The sequence below is a fragment of the Oncorhynchus mykiss genome, chromosome 14 (assembly GCF_057628025.1).
Source record: "Oncorhynchus mykiss isolate SJ-2025 chromosome 14, ASM5762802v1, whole genome shotgun sequence".
NCBI classification, from domain to species: Eukaryota; Metazoa; Chordata; class Actinopteri; order Salmoniformes; family Salmonidae; genus Oncorhynchus; species Oncorhynchus mykiss.
In genome coordinates, this window is record NC_143035.1 from 38170001 (window position 1) to 38190487 (window position 20487).

At 47.4% G+C, this 20487-nt stretch overlaps 2 protein-coding genes and 1 long non-coding RNA gene across 4 annotated transcripts in view; 2 read left to right on the forward strand and 1 right to left on the reverse strand.

Annotated features, from left to right (window-relative positions):
* The window catches only part of LOC149978361 (uncharacterized), a 16703-nt gene extending 14797 nt beyond the window's left edge, over positions 1-1906 (reverse strand). The window contains exon 1 of the mRNA XM_090198024.1: positions 646-1906. Coding sequence (XP_090054150.1) covers positions 646-1906 — 1261 coding nt within the window. The remainder of the gene's footprint in view (positions 1-645) is intronic.
* Positions 1-20487, forward strand: part of LOC149978360 (uncharacterized) — a 441331-nt gene that overhangs the window by 279173 nt on the left and 141671 nt on the right. The window lies entirely within an intron of this gene.
* Positions 6084-20487, forward strand: part of LOC110489230 (uncharacterized) — a 43923-nt gene continuing 29519 nt past the window's right edge. For both annotated transcript variants that reach the window (XM_036943513.2, XM_036943514.2), the window contains exon 1: positions 6084-6292. The gene's annotated coding sequence lies outside the window, so the exon portion shown is untranslated. The remainder of the gene's footprint in view (positions 6293-20487) is intronic.

Consider the following 20487-nt stretch of genomic DNA (forward strand, 5'->3'; position numbering starts at 1 on the left):
GTGCAGAGGAGAGGTCAGGTGCAGAGGAGAGGTCAGGTGCAGAGGAGAGGTCAGGTGCAGAGGAGAGGTCAGGTGCAGAGGAGAGGCCTGGTGCAGAGGAGAGGTCAGGTGCAGAGGAGAGGCCTGGTGCAGAGGAGAGGTCTGGTGCAGAGGAGAGGTCAGGTGCAGAGGAGAGGCCTGGTGCAGAGGATAGGTCAGGTGCAGAGGAGAGGTCAGGTGCAGAGGAGAGGCCTGGTGCAGAGGAGAGGTCAGGTGCAGAGGAGAGGCCTGGTGCAGAGGAGAGGTCAGGTGCAGAGGAGAGGTCAGGTGCAGAGGAGAGGCCTGGTGCAGAGGAGAGGCCTGGTGCAGAGGAGAGGTCAGGTACAGCGGAGAGGCCAGGTGCAGCGGAGAGGCCAGGTACAGCGGAGAGGCCAGGTACAGCGGAGAGGCCAGGTACAGCGGAGAGGCCAGGTGCAGAGGAGAGTTCTGGTGCAGAGGAGAGGTCAGGTGCAGAGGAGAGGCCTGGTGCAGAGGAGAGGTCAGGTGCAGAGGAGAGGTCTGGTGCAGAGGAGAGGCCTGGTGCAGAGGAGAGGTCTGGTGCAGAGGAGAGGTCTGGTGCAGAGGAGAGGTCAGGTGCAGAGGAGAGGTCAGGTGCAGAGGAGAGGCCTGGTGCAGAGGAGAGGCCTGGTGCAGAGGAGAGGTCAGGTGCAGAGGAGAGGTCAGGTGCAGAGGAGAGGCCTGGTGCAGAGGAGAGGCCTGGTGCAGAGGAGAGGCCAGGTACAGCGGAGAGGCCAGGTGCAGCGGAGAGGCCAGGTGCAGCGGAGAGGCCAGGTACAGCGGAGAGGCCAGGTACAGCGGAGAGGCCAGGTACAGCGGAGAGGCCAGGTGCAGCAGAGAGGTCTGGTGCAGAGGAGAGGTCAGGTGCAGAGGAGAGGTCAGGTGCGGAGGAGAGGCCTGGTGCAGAGGAGAGGCCTGGTGCAGAGGAGAGTTCTGGTGCAGAGGAGAGGTCAGGTGCAGAGGAGAGGTCAGGTGCAGAGGAGAGGCCTGGTGCAGAGGAGAGGCCTGGTGCAGAGGAGAGGTCAGGTGCAGAGGAGAGGCCTGGTGCAGAGGAGAGGTCAGGTGCAGAGGAGAGGCCTGGTGCAGAGGAGAGGCCTGGTGCAGAGGAGAGGCCTGGTGCAGAGGAGAGGCCTGGTGCAGAGGAGAGGTCAGGTGCAGAGGAGAGTTCAGGTGCAGAGGAGAGGTCAGGTGCAGAGGAGAGGTCAGGTGCAGAGGAGAGGCCTGGTGCAGAGGAGAGGTCAGGTGCAGAGGAGAGGTCAGGTGCAGAGGAGAGGCCTGGTGCAGAGGAGAGGTCAGGTGCAGAGGAGAGGCCTGGTGCAGAGGAGAGGTCAGGTGCAGAGGAGAGGTCTGGTGCAGAGGAGAGGTCAGGTGCAGAGGAGAGGCCTGGTGCAGAGGAGAGGCCTGGTGCAGAGGAGAGGTCAGGTGCAGAGGAGAGGCCTGGTGCAGAGGAGAGGCCTGGTGCAGAGGAGAGGCCTGGTGCAGAGGAGAGGCCTGGTGCAGAGGAGAGGTCTGGTGCAGAGGAGAGGCCTGGTGCAGAGGAGAGGCCTGGTGCAGAGGAGAGGTCTGGTGCAGAGGAGAGGCCTGGTGCAGAGGAGAGGCCTGGTGCAGAGGAGAGGCCTGGTGCAGAGGAGAGGCCTGGTGCAGAGGAGAGGTCAGGTGCAGAGGAGAGGTCAGGTGCAGAGGAGAGGTCAGGTGCAGAGGAGAGGTCAGGTGCAGAGGAGAGGCCTGGTGCAGAGGAGAGGCCTGGTGCAGAGGAGAGGCCTGGTGCAGAGGAGAGGTCTGGTGCAGAGGAGAGGCCTGGTGCAGAGGAGAGGCCTGGTGCAGAGGAGAGGCCTGGTACAGGGGAAAGGCCAGGTGCATCATTGCGCATTAAAGAACAGTGAAAACAAGCAGCTCAGAAAGCTCCCCTATTGATCTTGTTTAGGGACGATAACATGATCCTACTAGCCTACAACACCACAATTCAACGAATAATTTCTTGCATTATTGTTTTCAAGTAAGTACAATATCTTTAAAAAAAAAAAAAAAAATGTATTTAACCTTTATTTAACTAGGCAAGTCAGTTAAGAACAAATTCTTATTTACAATGACGGCCTAGGAACAGTGGGTTAACTGCCTTGGTCAGGGGCAGAACGACAGATTTTAATTGAGTACAATTGATTACAATTCCTGTCTAGGCTGTAAACTGCAGTGAAAAATGTCATTTGAATAATAATGAATGCAAAAGATTGTTGAATGTGTCATTCATTCCACTCCGGTCTGATTCTAGATAGACACAGTAGCAAGTTGTCTGTGTTGTCTGTTGTCTGTGTTGTCTGTTACAGATCATCGTTCTCCCAATTCATCCTGCGGCCATATAGGCCTCTGTTCCCGGCAGGCCCAGTTATTCAGGAAAGCTTAACATACGTTCCCGATCCGAGCAGCTATTCCTAGAACGTATTACCTCAATATAGTCTAGATATTACACAACTAGTCACCATGTTATAATCTGATATCTTATAAAAACAACTTAAAAAGTCTGTAGGCTCTCTGCACATGTTCATCCTCTCCCCTGTAATATAATCCCAGCATCCAAACTGTGTAACAGCCATTCAATTATTGGACGGGGGGGGGGGGGGCATTTTTGTTGTTGTTGTTGACATCTTGAGTTGGACGAATACCCCCCCAAACCAAGTAAATGTTGAACTGTCCATTTAAGATATTACTACAGCCCATGGAGTCCTGGTTAAATGTACACTCAGAAAACAGGTGCTACTGCAGAAAACAGGTGCTACTGCAGAAAACAGGTGCTACTGCAGAAAACAGGTGCTACTGTAGAAAACAGGTGCTACTGTAGAAAACAGGTGCTACTGCTACTGCAGAAAACAGGTGCTACTGCAGAAAACAGGTGCTACTGCAGAAAACAGGTGCTCCTGTAGAAAACAGGTGCTACTGTAGAAAACAGGTGCTACTGCAGAAAACAGGTGCTACTGCAGAAAACAGGTGCTACTGCTACTGCAGAAAACAGGTGCTACTGCAGAAAACAGGTGCTACTGTAGAAAACAGGTGCTACTGCAGAAAACAGGTGCTACTGCAGAAAACAGGTGCTACTGTAGAAAACAGGTGCTACTGCAGAAAACAGGTGCTACTGTAGAAAACAGGTGCTACTGCTACTGCAGAAAACAGGTGCTACTGCAGAAAACAGGTGCTACTGCAGAAAACAGGTGCTACTGCAGAAAACAGGTGCTACTGCAGAAAACAGGTGCTACTGCAGAAAACAGGTGCTACTGTAGAAAACAGGTGCTACTGCAGAAAACAGATGCTACTGCAGAAAACAGATGCTACTGTATCAAGAACCTAAAAGGTTATTCGGCTGTCCCCTTATGAGAAAGCTTTGAAGAACTACATTTGGTTCAAATGACGAAACCTTTGGAGACCTTTGGAAACAGGTGCTACTGCTACTGCAGAAAACAGGTGCTACTGCAGAAAACAGGTGCTACTGGTGCTACTGCAGAAAACAGGTGCTACTGTAGAAAACAGGTGCTACTGCAGAAAACAGGTGCTACTGCAGAAAACAGGTGCTACTGTAGAAAACAGGTGCTACTGCAGAAAACAGGTGCTACTGCAGAAAACAGGTGCTACTGCAGAAAACAGGTGCTACTGTAGAAAACAGGTGCTACTGCTACTGCAGAAAACAGGTGCTACTGCAGAAAACAGGTGCTACTGGTGCTACTGCAGAAAACAGGTGCTACTGTAGAAAACAGGTGCTACTGCAGAAAACAGGTGCTACTGCAGAAAACAGGTGCTACTGCAGAAAACAGGTGCCACTGTAGAAAACAGGTGCTACTGTAGAAAACAGGTGCTACTGCTACTGCAGAAAACAGGTGCTACTGCAGAAAACAGGTGCTACTGCAGAAAACAGGTGCTCCTGTAGAAAACAGGTGCTACTGTAGAAAACAGGTGCTACTGCAGAAAACAGGTGCTACTGCAGAAAACAGGTGCTACTGCTACTGCAGAAAACAGGTGCTACTGCAGAAAACAGGTGCTACTGTAGAAAACAGGTGCTACTGCAGAAAACAGGTGCTACTGCAGAAAACAGGTGCTACTGTAGAAAACAGGTGCTACTGCAGAAAACAGGTGCTACTGTAGAAAACAGGTGCTACTGCTACTGCAGAAAACAGGTGCTACTGCAGAAAACAGGTGCTACTGGTGCTACTGCAGAAAACAGGTGCTACTGTAGAAAACAGGTGCTACTGCAGAAAACAGGTGCTACTGCAGAAAACAGGTGCTACTGCAGAAAACAGGTGCTACTGCAGAAAACAGGTGCTACTGTAGAAAACAGGTGCTACTGCAGAAAACAGATGCTACTGCAGAAAACAGATGCTACTGTATCAAGAACCTAAAAGGTTATTCGGCTGTCCCCTTATGAGAAAGCTTTGAAGAACTACATTTGGTTCAAATGACGAAACCTTTGGAGACCTTTTTCCAGCGTTTTTCAGCCGAATGAGTCCCCTACTTTCCTAAGACTACTGTTATGTGAATGACTAGGTTCAAACCTCTGTCTCATGCGCACCACAGGGCTGTGTTAGCCCGCTGAGCTAAATCCTAGACGTTAGCTTGGGAAGCTAACCCAAGTATTCAGGAGCGAAGTCATGTTACTCATCGTGTGAGCACGGTGAGCAAGTTACGCCCATTGTACTCTCACACCTTGGCCCCAAAAGAGACCAAGCCCACGGTCCAATGGTGTCCACCGTAGTCCGTATGAAAGGCCTTGGTTTCACAGTATTTCAAAGAGGCTGTCAAATTTCACAGCCTGGTGCAATGCAACACAGGGTAAAGGAAGAAGACTCGTCTAAGGGTCAGGATATGTTTGTGTCGTTTGTAAATAATGCTGACGTCTTTGAATGTCCCATAAATTTGCCTATACCACAATTTAACAGTGAAATACTCCACAATACATGACAAGTTGTTTGCTAATGTTCTCTGTGGCACTTTCAAGTGGTTACATCTCTGTGTAAATCTTAGTTCTGTGACAGTGAGCTATAGCTTGGTCACAGACCTTTTTACCATAGAAGTTAGCAAGAGAGCACAAAGATCTGGAACCAGGCTAGGACACAGAGAGAGAGAGAGGGAGCTGACTAAAGATCAGAAGAGACCAGTCTGATTTACTGTCCTCATCTCAACATTCAGCTAAACCTTCTCGTGTATAACTAACTAACTATGAATTACTGTTCTCATCTCGACATTCAGCTAAACCTTCTCATGTATAACTAACTATGAATTACTGTCCTCATCTCATCTCCTCATCTCAACATTCAGCTAAACCTTCTCGTGTTTTACTGACCATGCCTGTGTCCCAAACGACACCCTGTTACCTACAAAAGGCCCTGGTCAATAGTAGTGCACTACAGGGTGCCATTTCAGAACCAGGCCATGAGTTGTTGTGATGGTCTTTCTCCCCTGTCCCATGCCTGCTAAATCTAAACCTGTGAGGTCCTTCTGTCCTATGGACTATGTCTTTCTCCTGATCTAAATCTCCAGAGGAAATATTCCCCTGTCCTCGACGATGAGTTCTCAGTAAGAGAACCATGTAAACAACTGGCTCTTTAAGGCTTGGTCCTTTGGTACCACTTCAGTGTTACATTACCTTGCATGTATATAGATAGATATATATTTCCTTCTTTCTTTCGGCAGATTCTTGTCCTTGAGCTTTTTGGAGGGAAAAAGGGGGTTGAAAGAGAAAACATGTGGGGATGGAGAGGGGAGAGGGGGCTTCCTCTTAGATCTCCCCCCCCCCAATACATCCCGGTGTTGAATATGAAAATATATGATGGTATAATGTGTTCAGTATGCAAGCTTGAAGGAAACCATATGAACAGGAGGCCAGACAAAGAGCCTACTGTGCTCCAAGTACGACTACTCCCCCCTCCTCTCCCCCCCCTCTTTTTCCTCTCTGTCTGATTCAATCGAGGGAGCTGGAGGAGAGAGAGAGAGAGAGAGAGAGAGAGAGAGAGGGGGGAGGGAGGGAGGGTTGGGGGAATAGAGAAAGTCCTACTCAGAGAGAGAGAGGGAAAGAGAAAGAGAGAGAGATAGAGAGAGAGAGCCAGAGAGGGTGCGAGAGAGAGAGAGAGAGAGATAGAGAGAGCGAGAGAAAGAGAGAGAGAGAGAGAGAGAGAGTCCGTCCCAGAGAGAAGAAGAAGGGGGAACTCTGAGGAGCTGAAAGGGGGCAGTACAAACTAGCCGTGAGCCTCGCACACACCGACCCACCGGAGTACAGGTGAGCTGCGACCACCATACATCTACTGTACAGCTGCTATCTGTTATACAGGAATGCTCTACAGTTCAGCTTGTAACGCCTAGATTAGACGTTTTGGCACAGTGACTGTTTTGCTGCATGTGGACTTGTACTTTGAGTTTGACTTATAGTCAATTGTGTTGATCTGTCAGTTGTTAGCCTACCTCTCCGAGGGGGGAATGGACAGAGTGCATGGGACTACAAGGTTAAAAAATATATTTTTTAAAATGGGGGAAACATGAACTTTGAAATGTCAACTTTTGAACTAACTGATGACAAACATCTGTCGGTTGCCATTTAGTCACTTTCCCTTCGTGCAGGTTGTAGTTCTGCAGAGGGGGCTGGTTAGCTGGTGGCTACATTAGCACTGCGGTCAGCTAGAGCTGTCACTGATAGACTAGCCTATTGTCTTGACTGTGACTGTGTGGAGTCTGGATGTGGCCAGCCCTGGTTAGGGACTCAGAGCAGTGATGTAGAGTATTGACTGTGACTGTGTGGAGTCTGGATGTGGACAGCCCTGGTTAGGGACTCAGAGCAGAGGTGTAGAGTATTGACTGTGACTGTGTGGAGTCTGGATGTGGCCAGCCCTGGTTAGAGACTCAGAGCAGAGGTGTATTGTCTTGACTGTGACTGTGTGGAGTCTGGATGTGGCCAGCCCTGGTTAGAGACTCAGAGCAGCGGTATCGTGTAACGTTAGACGAGCGTATCAGATGAAGGGTTCGCTAGCTGGAGACTGTATTGTCTTACCTTCCTGTGATACAGCAGGTGAGGACCAGTATAATGGTCTATGAGAGGAAATAACAGTATTTTGTTTTGCCATACGTTACCATACAAATGATTTATTAGAGACACAACTTATTCATGACATTGCATGAATTCGACATGTGAGTCGGTGTAACACAACAAATGTATTCAGTCATCTGTAATGACAGGGGAAAAGGGGGAAGGGGGGGAATAACTAGTCAGTTGTACAACTGAATGCATTCAACTGAGATGTGTCTTCTGCATTTAACCCAACCCCTCTGAATCGGAGAGGTGCGGTGGGGGCTGCCTTAATCGACATCCACTTTTTCGGGGCCCGGGGAACAGTGGATTAACTGCCTTGTTCAGGGGAACAGTGGGTTAACTGCCTTGTTCAGGGGAACAGTGGGTTAACTGCCTTGTTCAGGGGAACAGTGGGTTAACTGCCTTGTTCAGGGGAACAGTGGGTTAACTGCCTTGTTCAAGGGAACAGTGGGTTAACTGCCTTGTTCAAGGGAACAGTGGGTTAACTGCCTTGTTCAGGGGAACAGTGGGTTAACTGCCTTGTTCAGGGGCAGAACGACAGATTTTTTTAACCTTGTCAGTTCGGGGATTCGATCCTCAATCTTTTTGGTTACTGGCCCAACGAAACTCTTGGCATGCCATGTTGGTTTTTACACACCTATCCTGTTTATCTTGAACACCTGCAGGTCTCACTGTGGCCCTGCTGTGCACGTCACACGCTTCATTACAATATTTACTCTCACATGATATAGGAGATGAAATCAGACAGAGGGGAGAGGGGTGAGGGAGAGAAAGAGACAAGAGAGGGGGAGAGACAGCGAGAGAGAGACTGAGAGACAGACAGAGAGAGAGAGAGAGAGAGAGAGAGAGAGAGAGAGAGAGATAGATAGATAGATAGATAGATAGATAGATAGAGAGAGAGAGAGAGAGAGAGAGAGAGAGAGAGAGAGAGAGAGAGAGAGAGAGAGAGAGAGAGAGAGAGAGAGAGAGAGAGAGAGAGAGAGAGAGAGAGAGAGAGAGAGAGAGAGAGAGAGAGAGGGGGAGAGGGAGAGAGAGAGAGGGGGAGTAGAAAGAACCATTTCATTGAAGTCTGTGACTGACATTGTTTTGATTGTCAGTCATCACCTCCAACACAAGCCAAGGCATGCCGGGGCTATCACTGTCTCCTTCCTTCCTTCCCTCCCTCCCCCTCCCCCCTACCCCTTTCCCTCCCCCACCTCTTCCTCCCCCTCCTCCTCCTCCTCAGAAGATGAATTATGAACCAGGAATGCCAATTTTGGAGCAAAACCCACAATTATTTGGGAGGTCATTGAATGGTCCTTTGCCTGAACATGAGAGAGTAGAACAGAGCCTGCTTAAACCCCTATGTGTGTGTGTGTGTGTGTGTGTGTGTGTGTGTGTGTGTGTGTGTGTGTGTGTGTGTGTGTGTGTGTGTGTGTGTGTGTGTGTGTGTGTGTGAGTGTGTGTAATGGATATGTGGGTAGGCCCTGAGATTAACAACACATTATCGGTTCTACAGCCCAAAGGGGATCATCATGGCAACATGTCAGTCATGGTCCGTACCAGCCCGAATATTATGGGATAGGTAACGGATACACTTGAAATCCTCTCAGGAATGCTCTCTCTCACTCACCTGACATTCATACTCACATCTCACATTATTCTATTACTACGTGGAGTGGGTACTGCCTAGAGTGGGTACTGCATCGAGTGGGTACTGCATAGAGTGGGTACTGCATAGAGTGGGTACTACATAGAGTGGGTACTACATAGAGTGGGTACTGCATAGAGTGGGTACTACATAGCGTGGGTACTGCATAGAGTGGGTACTGCATAGAGTGGGTACTGCATAGAGTGTGTACTGCATAGAGTGGATACTATGTAGAGTGTGTACTGCATAGAGTGGGTACTGCATAGAGTGGGTACTGCATAGAGTGGGTACTGCATAGAGTGAGTACTGCATAGAGTGGGTACTACATAGAGTGGGTACTGCATAGAGTGGGAACTACATAGAGTGGGTACTTTGTAGATTGGGTACTATGTAGAGTGGGTACTGCATAGAGTGGGTACTGCATAGAGTGGGTACTACATAGAGTGGGTACTATGTAGATTGGGTACTATGTAGAGTGGGTACTGCATAGAGTGGGTACTGCATAGAATGGGTACTGCATAGAGTAGGTACTACATAAAGTGGGTACAACATAGAGTGGGTACTGCATAGAGTGGGTACTACATAGAGTAAATACTGCATAGAGTGGGTACTACATAGAGTGGGTACTGCATAGAGTGGGTACTGTATAGAGTGGGTACTACATAAAGTGGGTACTGCATAGAGTGGGTACTGCATAGAGTGGGTACTACATAGAGTGGGTACAACATAGAGTGAGTACTGTATAGAGTGGGTACTGCATAGAGTGGGTACTGCATAGAGTGGGTACTATATACAGTGGGTACTACATAGAGTGGGTACTGCATAGAGTGGGTACTACGTAGAGTGGGTACTACATAGAGTGTGTACTGCATAGAGTGTGTACTGCATAGATTGGATACTATGTAGAGTGTGTACTGCATAGAGTGTGTACTGCATAGAGTGTGTACTGCATAGAGTGGGTACTACATAGAGTGGGTACTACATAGAGTGGGTACTACATAGAGTGGGTACTGCATAGAGTGGGTACTATGTAGAGTGGGTACTACATAGAGTGGGTACTACATAGAGTGGGTACTACATAGAGTGGGTACTACATAGAGTGGGTTCTGCATAGAGTGAGTACTGCATAGAGTGGGTACAACATAGAGTGGGTACTGCATAGAGTGGGTACTACGTAGTGTGGGTACAACATAGAGTGGGTACTACGTAGAGTGGGTACTGCAGGGAGGGGTTTATACAAATATACTGAAGACAGTAGTGTATGGCAGTATATATTTCATCAGAATATCATATAGTATTAGGTGGAGATGTGGGATATATGAGGGATAACACTCTCACACAAAAGCTGAGCTGACATGCCACACCCTCCATTACAGTAATTACTGTGTGGAACAGTACACAGTAAATCCATCAGAAGGTGGAATTGATATATGGGACATTTACTAAGGCTGGGTATTTGCCAGGGAGGCGAAGATATGATATTATCACGATACCTAGTTGGCGTTCCGATATGTATTACGATTCTCACGATTCTCACAATTCTATATCGATTGTGATTAAATACAGGGATTTTACTGTGATTCGATTCAGGGATTTTACTGTGATTCGATTCAGGGATTTTACTGTGATTCGATACAGGGATTTTACTGTGTTTCGATACAGGGATTTTACTGTGATTCGATTCAGGGATTTTACTGTGATTCGATACAGGGATTTTACTGTGATTCGATTCAGGGATTTTACTGTGATTCGATATAGGGATTTTACTGTGATTCGATATAGGGATTTTACTGTGATTCGATTCAGGGATTTTACTGTGATTCGATACAGGGATTTTACTGTGATTCGATTCAGGGATTTTACTGTGATTCGATACAGGGATTTTACTGTGATTCGATTCAGGGATTTTACTGTGATTCGATTCAGGGATTTTACTGTGATTCGATACAGGGATTTTACTGTGATTCGATATAGGGATTTTACTGTGATTCGATATAGGGATTTTACTGTGATTCGATACAGGGATTTTACTGTGATTCGATTCAGGGATTTTACTGTGATTCGATACAGGGATTTTACTGTGATTCGATTCAGGGATTTTACTGTGATTCGATTCAGGGATTTTACTGTGATTCGATTCAGGGATTTTACTGTGATTCGATTCAGGGATTTTACTGTGATTCGATACAGGGATTTTACTGTGATTCGATTCAGGGATTTTACTGTGATTCGATTCAGGGATTTTACTGTGATTCGATATAGGGATTTTACTGTGTTTCGATACAGGGATTTTACTGTGATTCGATTCAGGGATTTTACTGTGATTCGATACAGGGATTTTACTGTGATTCGATTCAGGGATTTTACTGTGATTCGATATAGGGATTTTACTGTGATTCGATATAGGGATTTTACTGTGATTCGATACAGGGATTTTACTGTGATTCGATTCAGGGATTTTACTGTGATTCGATTCAGGGATTTTACTGTGATTCGATACAGGGATTTTACTGTGATTCGATTCAGGGATTTTACTGTGATTCGATTCAGGGATTTTACTGTGATTCGATACAGGGATTTTACTGTGATTCGATTCAGGGATTTTACTGTGATTCGATACAGGGATTTTACTGTGTTTCGATACAGGGATTTTACTGTGATTCGATTCAGGGATTTTACTGTGATTCGATTCAGGGATTTTACTGTGATTCGATACAGGGATTTTACTGTGATTCGATTCAGGGATTTTACTGTGATTCGATATAGGGATTTTACTGTGATTCGATATAGGGATTTTACTGTGATTCGATACAGGGATTTTACTGTGATTCGATTCAGGGATTTTACTGTGATTCGATACAGGGATTTTACTGTGATTCGATTCAGAGATTTTACTGTGATTCGATACAGGGATTTTACTGTGATTCGATTCAGGGATTTTACTGTGATTCGATATAGGGATTTTACTGTGATTCGATACAGGGATTTTACTGTGATTCGATACAGGGATTTTACTGTGATTCGATGCAGGGATTTTACTGTGATTCGATAAAGGGATTTTACTGTGATTCGATATAGGGATTTTTCTGTGATTCGATACAGGGATTTTACTGTGATTCGATTCAGGGATTTTACTGTGATTCGATACAGGGATTTTACTGTGATTCGATTCAGGGATTTTACTGTGATTCGATACAGGGATTTTACTGTGATTTGATACAGGGATTTTACTGTGATTCGATGGTCCAAACATATTGCTCACCACATGTCTGCTGCGGAGGGACAAGACAGCTGTGACAAAGCAAGTTCTGATCAGTCATGGAAATGATAGGTGAACAGGACAGGTGAACTGTAGGACAGGACTGTAAGGGGAAGATGACAGACAGGTGAACTGTAGGACAGGGGAACTGTAGGACAGGACTGTAAGGGGAAGATGACAGACAGGTGAACTGTAGGACAGGTGAACTGTAGGACAGGACTGTAAGAGAAAGATGACAGACAGGTGAACTGCAGGACAGGGATAGATGACAGACAGGTGAACTGTAGGACAGGACTGTAAGGGGAAGATGACAGACAGGTGAACTGTAGGACAGGTGAACTGTAGGACAGGACTGTAAGGGGAAGATGACAGACAGGTGAACTGTAGGACAGGGGAACTGTAGGACAGGACTGTAAGGGAAAGATGACAGACAGGTGAACTGCAGGACAGGTATAGATGACAGACAGGTGAACTGTAGGACAGGACTGTAAGGGGACGATGACAGACAGGTGAACTGTAGGACAGGACTGTAAGGGGAGGTGACAGACAGGTGAACTGTAGGACAGGACTGTAAGGGGAGGTGACAGACAGGTGAACTGTAGGACAGGACTGTAAGGGGAAGGTGACAGACAGATGAACTGTAGGACAGGACTGTAAGGGGAAGGTGACAGACAGATGAACTGTAGGACAGGGTTAGGTGACAGACAGGTGAACTGTAGGACAGGACTGTAAGGGGGAGGTGACAGACAGGTGAACTGTAGGACAGGACTGTAAGGGGAAGATGACAGACAGGTGAACTGTAGGACAGGACTGTAAGGGGAGGTGACAGACAGGTGAACTGTAGGACAGGACTGTAAGGGGAGGTGACAGACAGGTGAACTGTAGGACAGGACTGTAAGGGGAAGGTGACAGACAGATGAACTGTAGGACAGGGTTAGGTGACAGACAGGTGAACTGTAGGACAGGACTGTAAGGGGGAGGTGACAGACAGGTGAACTGTAGGACAGGACTGTAAGGGGAAGATGACAGACAGGTGAACTGTAGGACAGGGGAACTGTAGGACAGGACTGTAAGGGGAAGATGACAGACAGGTGAACTGTAGGACAGGTGAACTGTAGGACAGGACTGTAAGGGAAAGATGACAGACAGGTGAACTGCAGGACAGGGATAGATGACAGACAGGTGAACTGTAGGACAGGACTGTAAGGGGACGATGACAGACAGGTGAACTGTAGGACAGGACTATAAGGGGAAGATGACAGACAGGTGAACTGCAGGACAGGGGGAGATGACAGACAGGTGAACTGTAGGACAGGACTGTAAGGGGAGGTGACAGACAGGTGAACTGTAGGACAGGGGGAGGTGACAGACAGGTGAACTGTAGGACAGGGGGAGGTGACAGACAGGTGAACTGTAGGACAGGGGGAGGTGACAGACAGTTGAACTGTAGGACAGGACTGTAAGGGGAAGGTGACAGACAGGTGAACTGTAGGACAGGACTGTAAGGGGAGGTGACAGACAGGTGAACTGTAGGACAGGTGACTGTAGGACAGGACTGTAAGGGGAAGGTGACAGACAGGTGAACTGTAGGACAGGTGTCCTGTAGGACAGAACTGTAAGGGGAAGATGACAGACAGGTGAACTGTAGGACAGGTGAAGGTGACAGACAGGTGAACTGTAGGACAGGTGACCTGTAGGACAGGACTGTAAGGGGAAGATGACAGACAGGTGAACTGTAGGACAGGGCTGTATATTCATCATAGGGTGGAGGCATACAGGAAATATGTGACTACACTCCCATGCAGCCTGAGGGGACAGACGCTGTAAATTATATCCTTAGATCTTTATTAGTTTTATGTTGTATTTTATTTCATCTTTATTTAACTGGGTTGTGCCCGACTAGCTCCACCCTCCCTTTCCCCGTTAGGCAAGGCCGCGTGACGCACCTGTGGGTAAGTGCTTCGGCTGCGTACAAAGGGGATCGCGGATTGCCGGTGATGGGGTCAGGGTGTGATGGGGTCAGGGTGTGATGGGGTCAGGGAGTGATGGGGTTAGGGGGTGATGGGGCCAGGGTGTGATGGGGTCAGGGAATGATGGGGTCAGGGAGTGATGGGGTCAGAGGGCGATGGGGTCAGGGAGGGGGTGATGGGGTCAGGAGGCGATGGGATCAGGGGGTGATGGGGTCAGGGGGCGATGGGGTCAGGGGGCGATGTGGTCAGGGTGTGATGGAGTCAGGAGGTGATGGGGTCAGGGTGTGATGGAGTCAGGGGGCGATGGGGTCAGGGTGTGATGGGGTCAGGTGGTGATGGGGTCAGGGTGCGATGGAGTCAGGAGGTGATGGGTCAGTGGGTGATGGGGCCAGGGGGCGATGGGGTCAGGGGGCGATGGGGTCAGGGTGCGATGGGGTCAGGGTGTGATGGGGCCAGGGTGTGATGGGGTCAGGGGGCGATGGGGTCAGGAGGGGATGGGGTCAGGGGGCGATGGAATCAGGGTGTGATGGGGTCAGGGTGTGATGGGGCCAGGGTGTGATGGGGTCAGGGTGCGATGGAGTCAGGGGACGATGTAGTCTGAGTTGGGAAGCGAGATATTCCTAAACTTCAAAATCCACAATTACACCTTAACTCACATCCAAAACCTAATGTCAGTACCCAGAACCAAATCTCCCGCATGATGAGACTTTCCACAACCACAACTGGTGGATTTGCTGGTAGTTCTGAGTAATGAGCCCAAACACGAGGTTTGTACGGTTCAGTTCAGGATTCGAGGGATATAATAAGACACGTTAATGCTTGTGGAATTCATCCAAGCAGCATGACTGTGGATTTATTTGGTAGTTGTGAATGTTGGAATTAGGGACACAAAACAGATGTTGTGGAGTTCAGAGTTTAAGGTTATTTTTATGTTCTGCTTAAATCGTCTGGATTGTGAAATTACAAATCAGGAGAAACACAGAGGTTATAGAGTTCAGGTCTTGAGGGATATACATTGAGACGTTTTGATGTTGTTTTCTGCTGTGCCAGACTTTCTCTAAAGCTTACCCAAAGATTTCAATATAAATATTCAAAGGTTCAAATCAAATCAAATCAAATGTTATTAATTGTCACAGGTCACGTTACAACAGGTGTAGTAGACCTTACCGTGAAATGCTTACTTACAAGCCCTTAATCATTGATCAACGTATACACTATATTTTCAAAAGTATGTAGACACCCCTTTAAATGAGTGGATTCGGTGTATACAATTGAGCGCAATAGCCCTGCAATCTCCATAGACAAACAATGGCAGTAGAATAGCTTTACTAAATAGCTCAGTGAATTTCAACATGGTACCGTCATAGGATGCCACCTTCACAACAAGTCAGATCGTCAAACTTCTGCCCTGCTACAACTGTAAGTACTGTTATTGTGAAGTGGAAACACGTCTAGGAGCAACAACGGCTCAGCCGCAAAGTGGTAGGCCACACAAGCTTACAGAACAGAGTGCGAAGTGCGTAACAATCGTCTGTCTTCAGTTGTAACACTCACTACCGAGTTCTAAACTGCATCTGGAAGCAACTTCAGCACAAGAACTGTACGTCGGGAGCTTACAAAAAATGGTTTTCCATGGCCGAGCAGCCGCACACAATCCTAAGATCTCCCTATGCGTAATGCCAAGTGTCGGCTGGAGTGGTGTAAAGCTCGCCGCGACTGAACTATAGTAGTGGTGGAAATGCATTCTCTTGAGTGATGAATCATGTTTCACCATCTGGTAGTACAACGAACGAATCTGGGTTTGGCGGATGCCAGGAGAACACTACCTGCCCCCAATGCATAGTGCCAGCTGTAAAGTTTGGTGGTGGAGGAATAATGGTCTGTGGCTGTTTTTCATGGTTTGGGCCCCTTAGTTCCAGTGAAGGGAAATCTTAACGCTACAGCTAACAATGACATTCTAGATGATTCTGTGCTTCCATCTTTGTTGCAACAGTTTGGGGAAGGACCTTTCCTGTTTCAGCATGACAATGTCCCGGTGCACAAAGCTAGGTCCATACAGAAATGGCTTATCAAGATCAGTGTGGGAGAACTTGACTGGCCTGCACAGAGCCCTGACCTCAACCCCATCGAACACCTTTGGGATGAATTGGAAAGTCATCTGCGAGCCAGGCCTGATATGCCAAACATCAGATGCTCGACCTCATTAATGCTCTTGTGGCTGAATGGAAGCAAGTCCCCCACAGCAATGTTCCAACATCTAGTGGAAAGCCTTCCCAGAGGAGCTGAGACTGTTTTAGCAGCAATATTCCAACATCTCCTTCCCAGAGATGCTGAGGCTGCTTTAGCAGTAAAGGGCAGTAAAGGAACCAACTCCATATTAATGCTCATCGTTTTTGGAATGAGATGTTCTTTGGGTCATGTAGTGTATATCTGTCCTCCCTCCTTAAAACACATCAATAGGAATCAAAGAGAGCTCTTGTCATTACACGTGTCCCTAATGCCACCCCGTACACTGCCCTACTATGGGCCCTTGTCAAAAGTAGTGCACCATATAGGGAATAGGGTGCAATTTGTTAAGCAGCCATTGTGTTCTAAACAATAAAACCCTTCTTCCTCTTCTCATATCGGCCTCAGTGCCGACACATCAGGTACCCGCTGGGCAGAACATTTTGTTTGAACGTTGAGCATTGGGTAATATTTGGTAGATACGTTGATCAATGACAATAATTGTACATTTGAATTCCATAAAGTGAGTGCGGAAGAGGTGATTTTTGTTGTTGTTGTTGTTGTTGTTGTCTATCAACAATGACAAGCCACAGCGGTCTGACAACCTGGATGGAAAATTACTGACGATAATAGGGGACGATATTACCACTCCTATTTACCATATCTTCAATTTAAGCCTACTAGAGAGTGTGCGCCCTCAGGCCTGGAAGGAAGCTAAAGTCATTCCACTACCCAAGAATAGTAAAGCCCCCTTTACTGGCTCAAATAGTCGACCAATCAGCCTGTTACCAACCCTTAGTAAACTTTTGAAAGAAACTGTGTTTGACCAGATAACAATGCTGTTTTACTGTAAACAAATTGACAACAGACTTTCAGCACGCTTATAGGGAAGGACACTCAACAAGCACAGCACTTACACAAATGACTGATGATTGGCTGAGAGAAATTTATGATAAAAATGATTGCAGGGGCTGTTTTTGTTAGACTTCACTGTGGCTTTTGACATTATCGATCATGGTCTGCTGCTGAAAAAACGTATGTGTTATGGCTTCACCTCCCCTCCTTCCTTGTTGATAAAGAGTTACCTGTCTACAGGAAAAAGAGGAACGAGCACGTCCCCATTCTCATCAACGGGGCTGCAGTGGAGCAGGTTGAGAGCTTCAAGTTCCTTGGTGTCCACATCACCAGCAAACTAACATGGTCCAAGCACACCAAGACAGTCGTGAAGAGGGCACGACAAAACCTATTCCCCCTCAGGAGAATGAAAAGATTTTGCCAGCTGTATATAGTCTCCACATTGACTCTGTACCGGTACCCCCCTGTATATAGCCTCCACATTTACTCTGTACCGGTACCCCCTGTATATAGCCTCCACATTGACTCTGTACCGGTACCCCCTGTATATTCCCTCCACATTGACTCTGTACCGGTACCCCCTGTATATTCCCTCCACATTGACTCTGTACCAGTACACCCTGCATATAGCCTCTGTACCGTAACACCCTGTATATAGCCTCCACATTGACTCTGTACCGGTACCCCCTGTATATTCCCTCCACATTGACTCTGTACCAGTACACCCTGCATATAGCCTCCACATTGACTCTGTACCGTAACACCTTGTATATAGCCTCCACATTGACTCTGTACCGGTACCCCCCTGTATATAGCCTCCACATTGACTCTGTACTGGTACCCCCTGTATATAGCCTCCACATTGACTCTGTACCGGTACCCCCTGTATATAGCCTCCACATTGACTCTGTACTGGTACCCCCTGTATATAGCCTCCACATTGACTCTGTACCGTAACACCTTGTATATAGCCTCCACATTGACTCTGTACCGGTACCCCCTGTATATAGCCTCCACATTGACTCTGTACTGGTACCCCCTGTATATAGCCTCCACATTTACTCTGTACCGGTACCCCCCTGTATATAGCCTCCACATTGACTCTGTACCGGTACCCCCTGTATATAGTCTTGCTAGTGTTATTTTACTGCTGCTCTTTAAGTACTTGTTACTTGTATTTCTTATTCTTATTCTTATTTATTTTTTAACTATATTGTTGGAAAAGGACTTGTAAGTAAGCATTTCACTGTAAGGTTTGTAACCTGTTGTATTCGGAGCATGTGACTAATGCAATATGATTTGATTTGATACTCAATATACACAAACGTACACACTGATTTTGTGTTGTAGATATGTGGTAGTGGAGTAGGGCCCTGAGGGCACGATAGTGTGTTGTGAATTCTGTAATGAATGTATTGTCAGGTTTAAAAAAATGTATAAATGCCTTAATTTTGCCAGACCCCAGGAAGACTAGTTACTACCTTGGCAGGAACTAATGGGGATCCATAACAAACCCCAGGAAGACTAGTTACTACCTTGGCAGGAACTAATGGGGATCCATAACAAACCCCAGGAAGAGTAGCTGCTGCCTTGGCAGGAACTAATGGGGATCCATAATAAACCTCAGGAAGACTAGTTACTACCTTGGCAGGAACTAATGGGGATCCATAACAAACCCCAGGAAGAGTAGCTGCTGCCTTGGCAGGAAATAATGGGGATCCATAACAAACCCCAGGAAGACTAGTTACTACCTTGGCAGGAACTAATGGGGATCCATAACAAACCCCAGGAAGAGTAGCTGCTGCCTTGGCAGGAACTAATGGGGATCCATAATAAACCTCAGGAAGACTAGTTACTACCTTGGCAGGAACTAATGGGGATCCATAACAAACCCCAGGAAGACTAGTTAATGCTTTGGCAGGAACTAATGGGGATCCTTAATAAACCCCAGGAAGAGTAGCTGCTGCCTTGGCAGGAACTAATGGGGATCCTTAATAAACCCCAGGAAGAGTAGCTGCTGCCTTTGCAGAAACTAATGGGGATCCTTAATAAACCCCAGGAAGAGTAGCTGCTGCCTTGGCAGGAACTAATGGGGATCCATAATGAACCCCAGGAAGAGTAGCTGCTGCCTTGGCAGAAACTAATGGGGATCCATAATAAACCCCAGGAAGAGTAGCTGCTGCCTTGGCAGGAACTAATGGGGATCCATAATAAACCCCAGGAAGAGTAGCTGCTGCCTTGGCAGGATCTAATGGGGATCCATAATAACCCTCAGGAAGAGTAGCTGCTGCCTTTGCAGAAACTAATGGGGATCCTTAATAAACCCCAGGACGCGTAGCTGCTGCCTTGGCAGAAACTAATGGGGATCCTTAATAAACCCCAGGAAGAGTAGCTGCTTCCTTGGCAGGAACTAATGGGGATCCCTAATAAACCCCAGGAAGAGTAGCTGCTGCCTTGGCAGGAACTAATGGGGATCCTTAACAAACCCCAGGAAGAGTAGCTGCTGCCTTGGCAGGAACTAATGGGCATCCTTAATAAACCCCAGGAAGAGTAGTTCATGCCTTGGCAGGAACTAATGGGGATCCCTAATAAACCCCAGGAAGAGTAGCTGCTGCCTTGGCAGGAACTAATGGGGATCCTTAATAAACCCCAGGAAGAGTAGCTGCTGCCTTGGCAGGAACTAATGGGGATCCTTAATAAACCCCAGGAAGAGTAGCTGCTGCCTTGGCAGGAACTAATTGGGATCCTTAATAAACCCCAGGAAGAGTAGTTCATGCCTTGGCAGGAACTAATGGGGATCCCTAATAAACCCCAGGAAGAGTAGCTGCTGCCTTGGCAGGAACTAATGGGGATCCTTAATAAACCCCATGAAGAGTAACTGCTTCCTTGGCAGGAACTAATGGGGATCCCTAATAAACCCCAGGAAGAGTAGCTGCTGCCTTGGCAGGAACTAATGGGGATCCTTAATAAACCCCAGGAAGAGTAACTGCTGCCTTGGCAGGAACTAATGGGGATCCTTAATAAACCCCAGGAAGAGTAACTGCTGCCTTGGCAGGAACTAATGGGGATCCTTAATAAACCCCAGGAAGAGTAGGTCATGCCTTGGCAGGAACTAATGGGGATCCCTAATAAACCCCAGGAAGAGTAGCTGCTGCCTTGGCAGGAACTAATGGGGATCCTTCATAAACCCCAGGAAGAGTAGCTGCTGCCTTGGCAGAAACGAATGGGGATCCATAATAAACCCCAGGAAGAGTAGCTGCTGCCTTGGCAGGAACTAATGGGGATCCTTCATAAACCCCAGGAAGAGTAGCTGCTGCCTTGGCAGAAACTAATGGGGATCCATAATAAACCCCAATACAAAATACAAATAAAGTGTGTGTGTGTGTGTGTGTGTGTGTGTGTGTGTGTGTGTGTGTGTGTGTGTGTGTGTGTTTGGGGTTGTAGGGGGTTA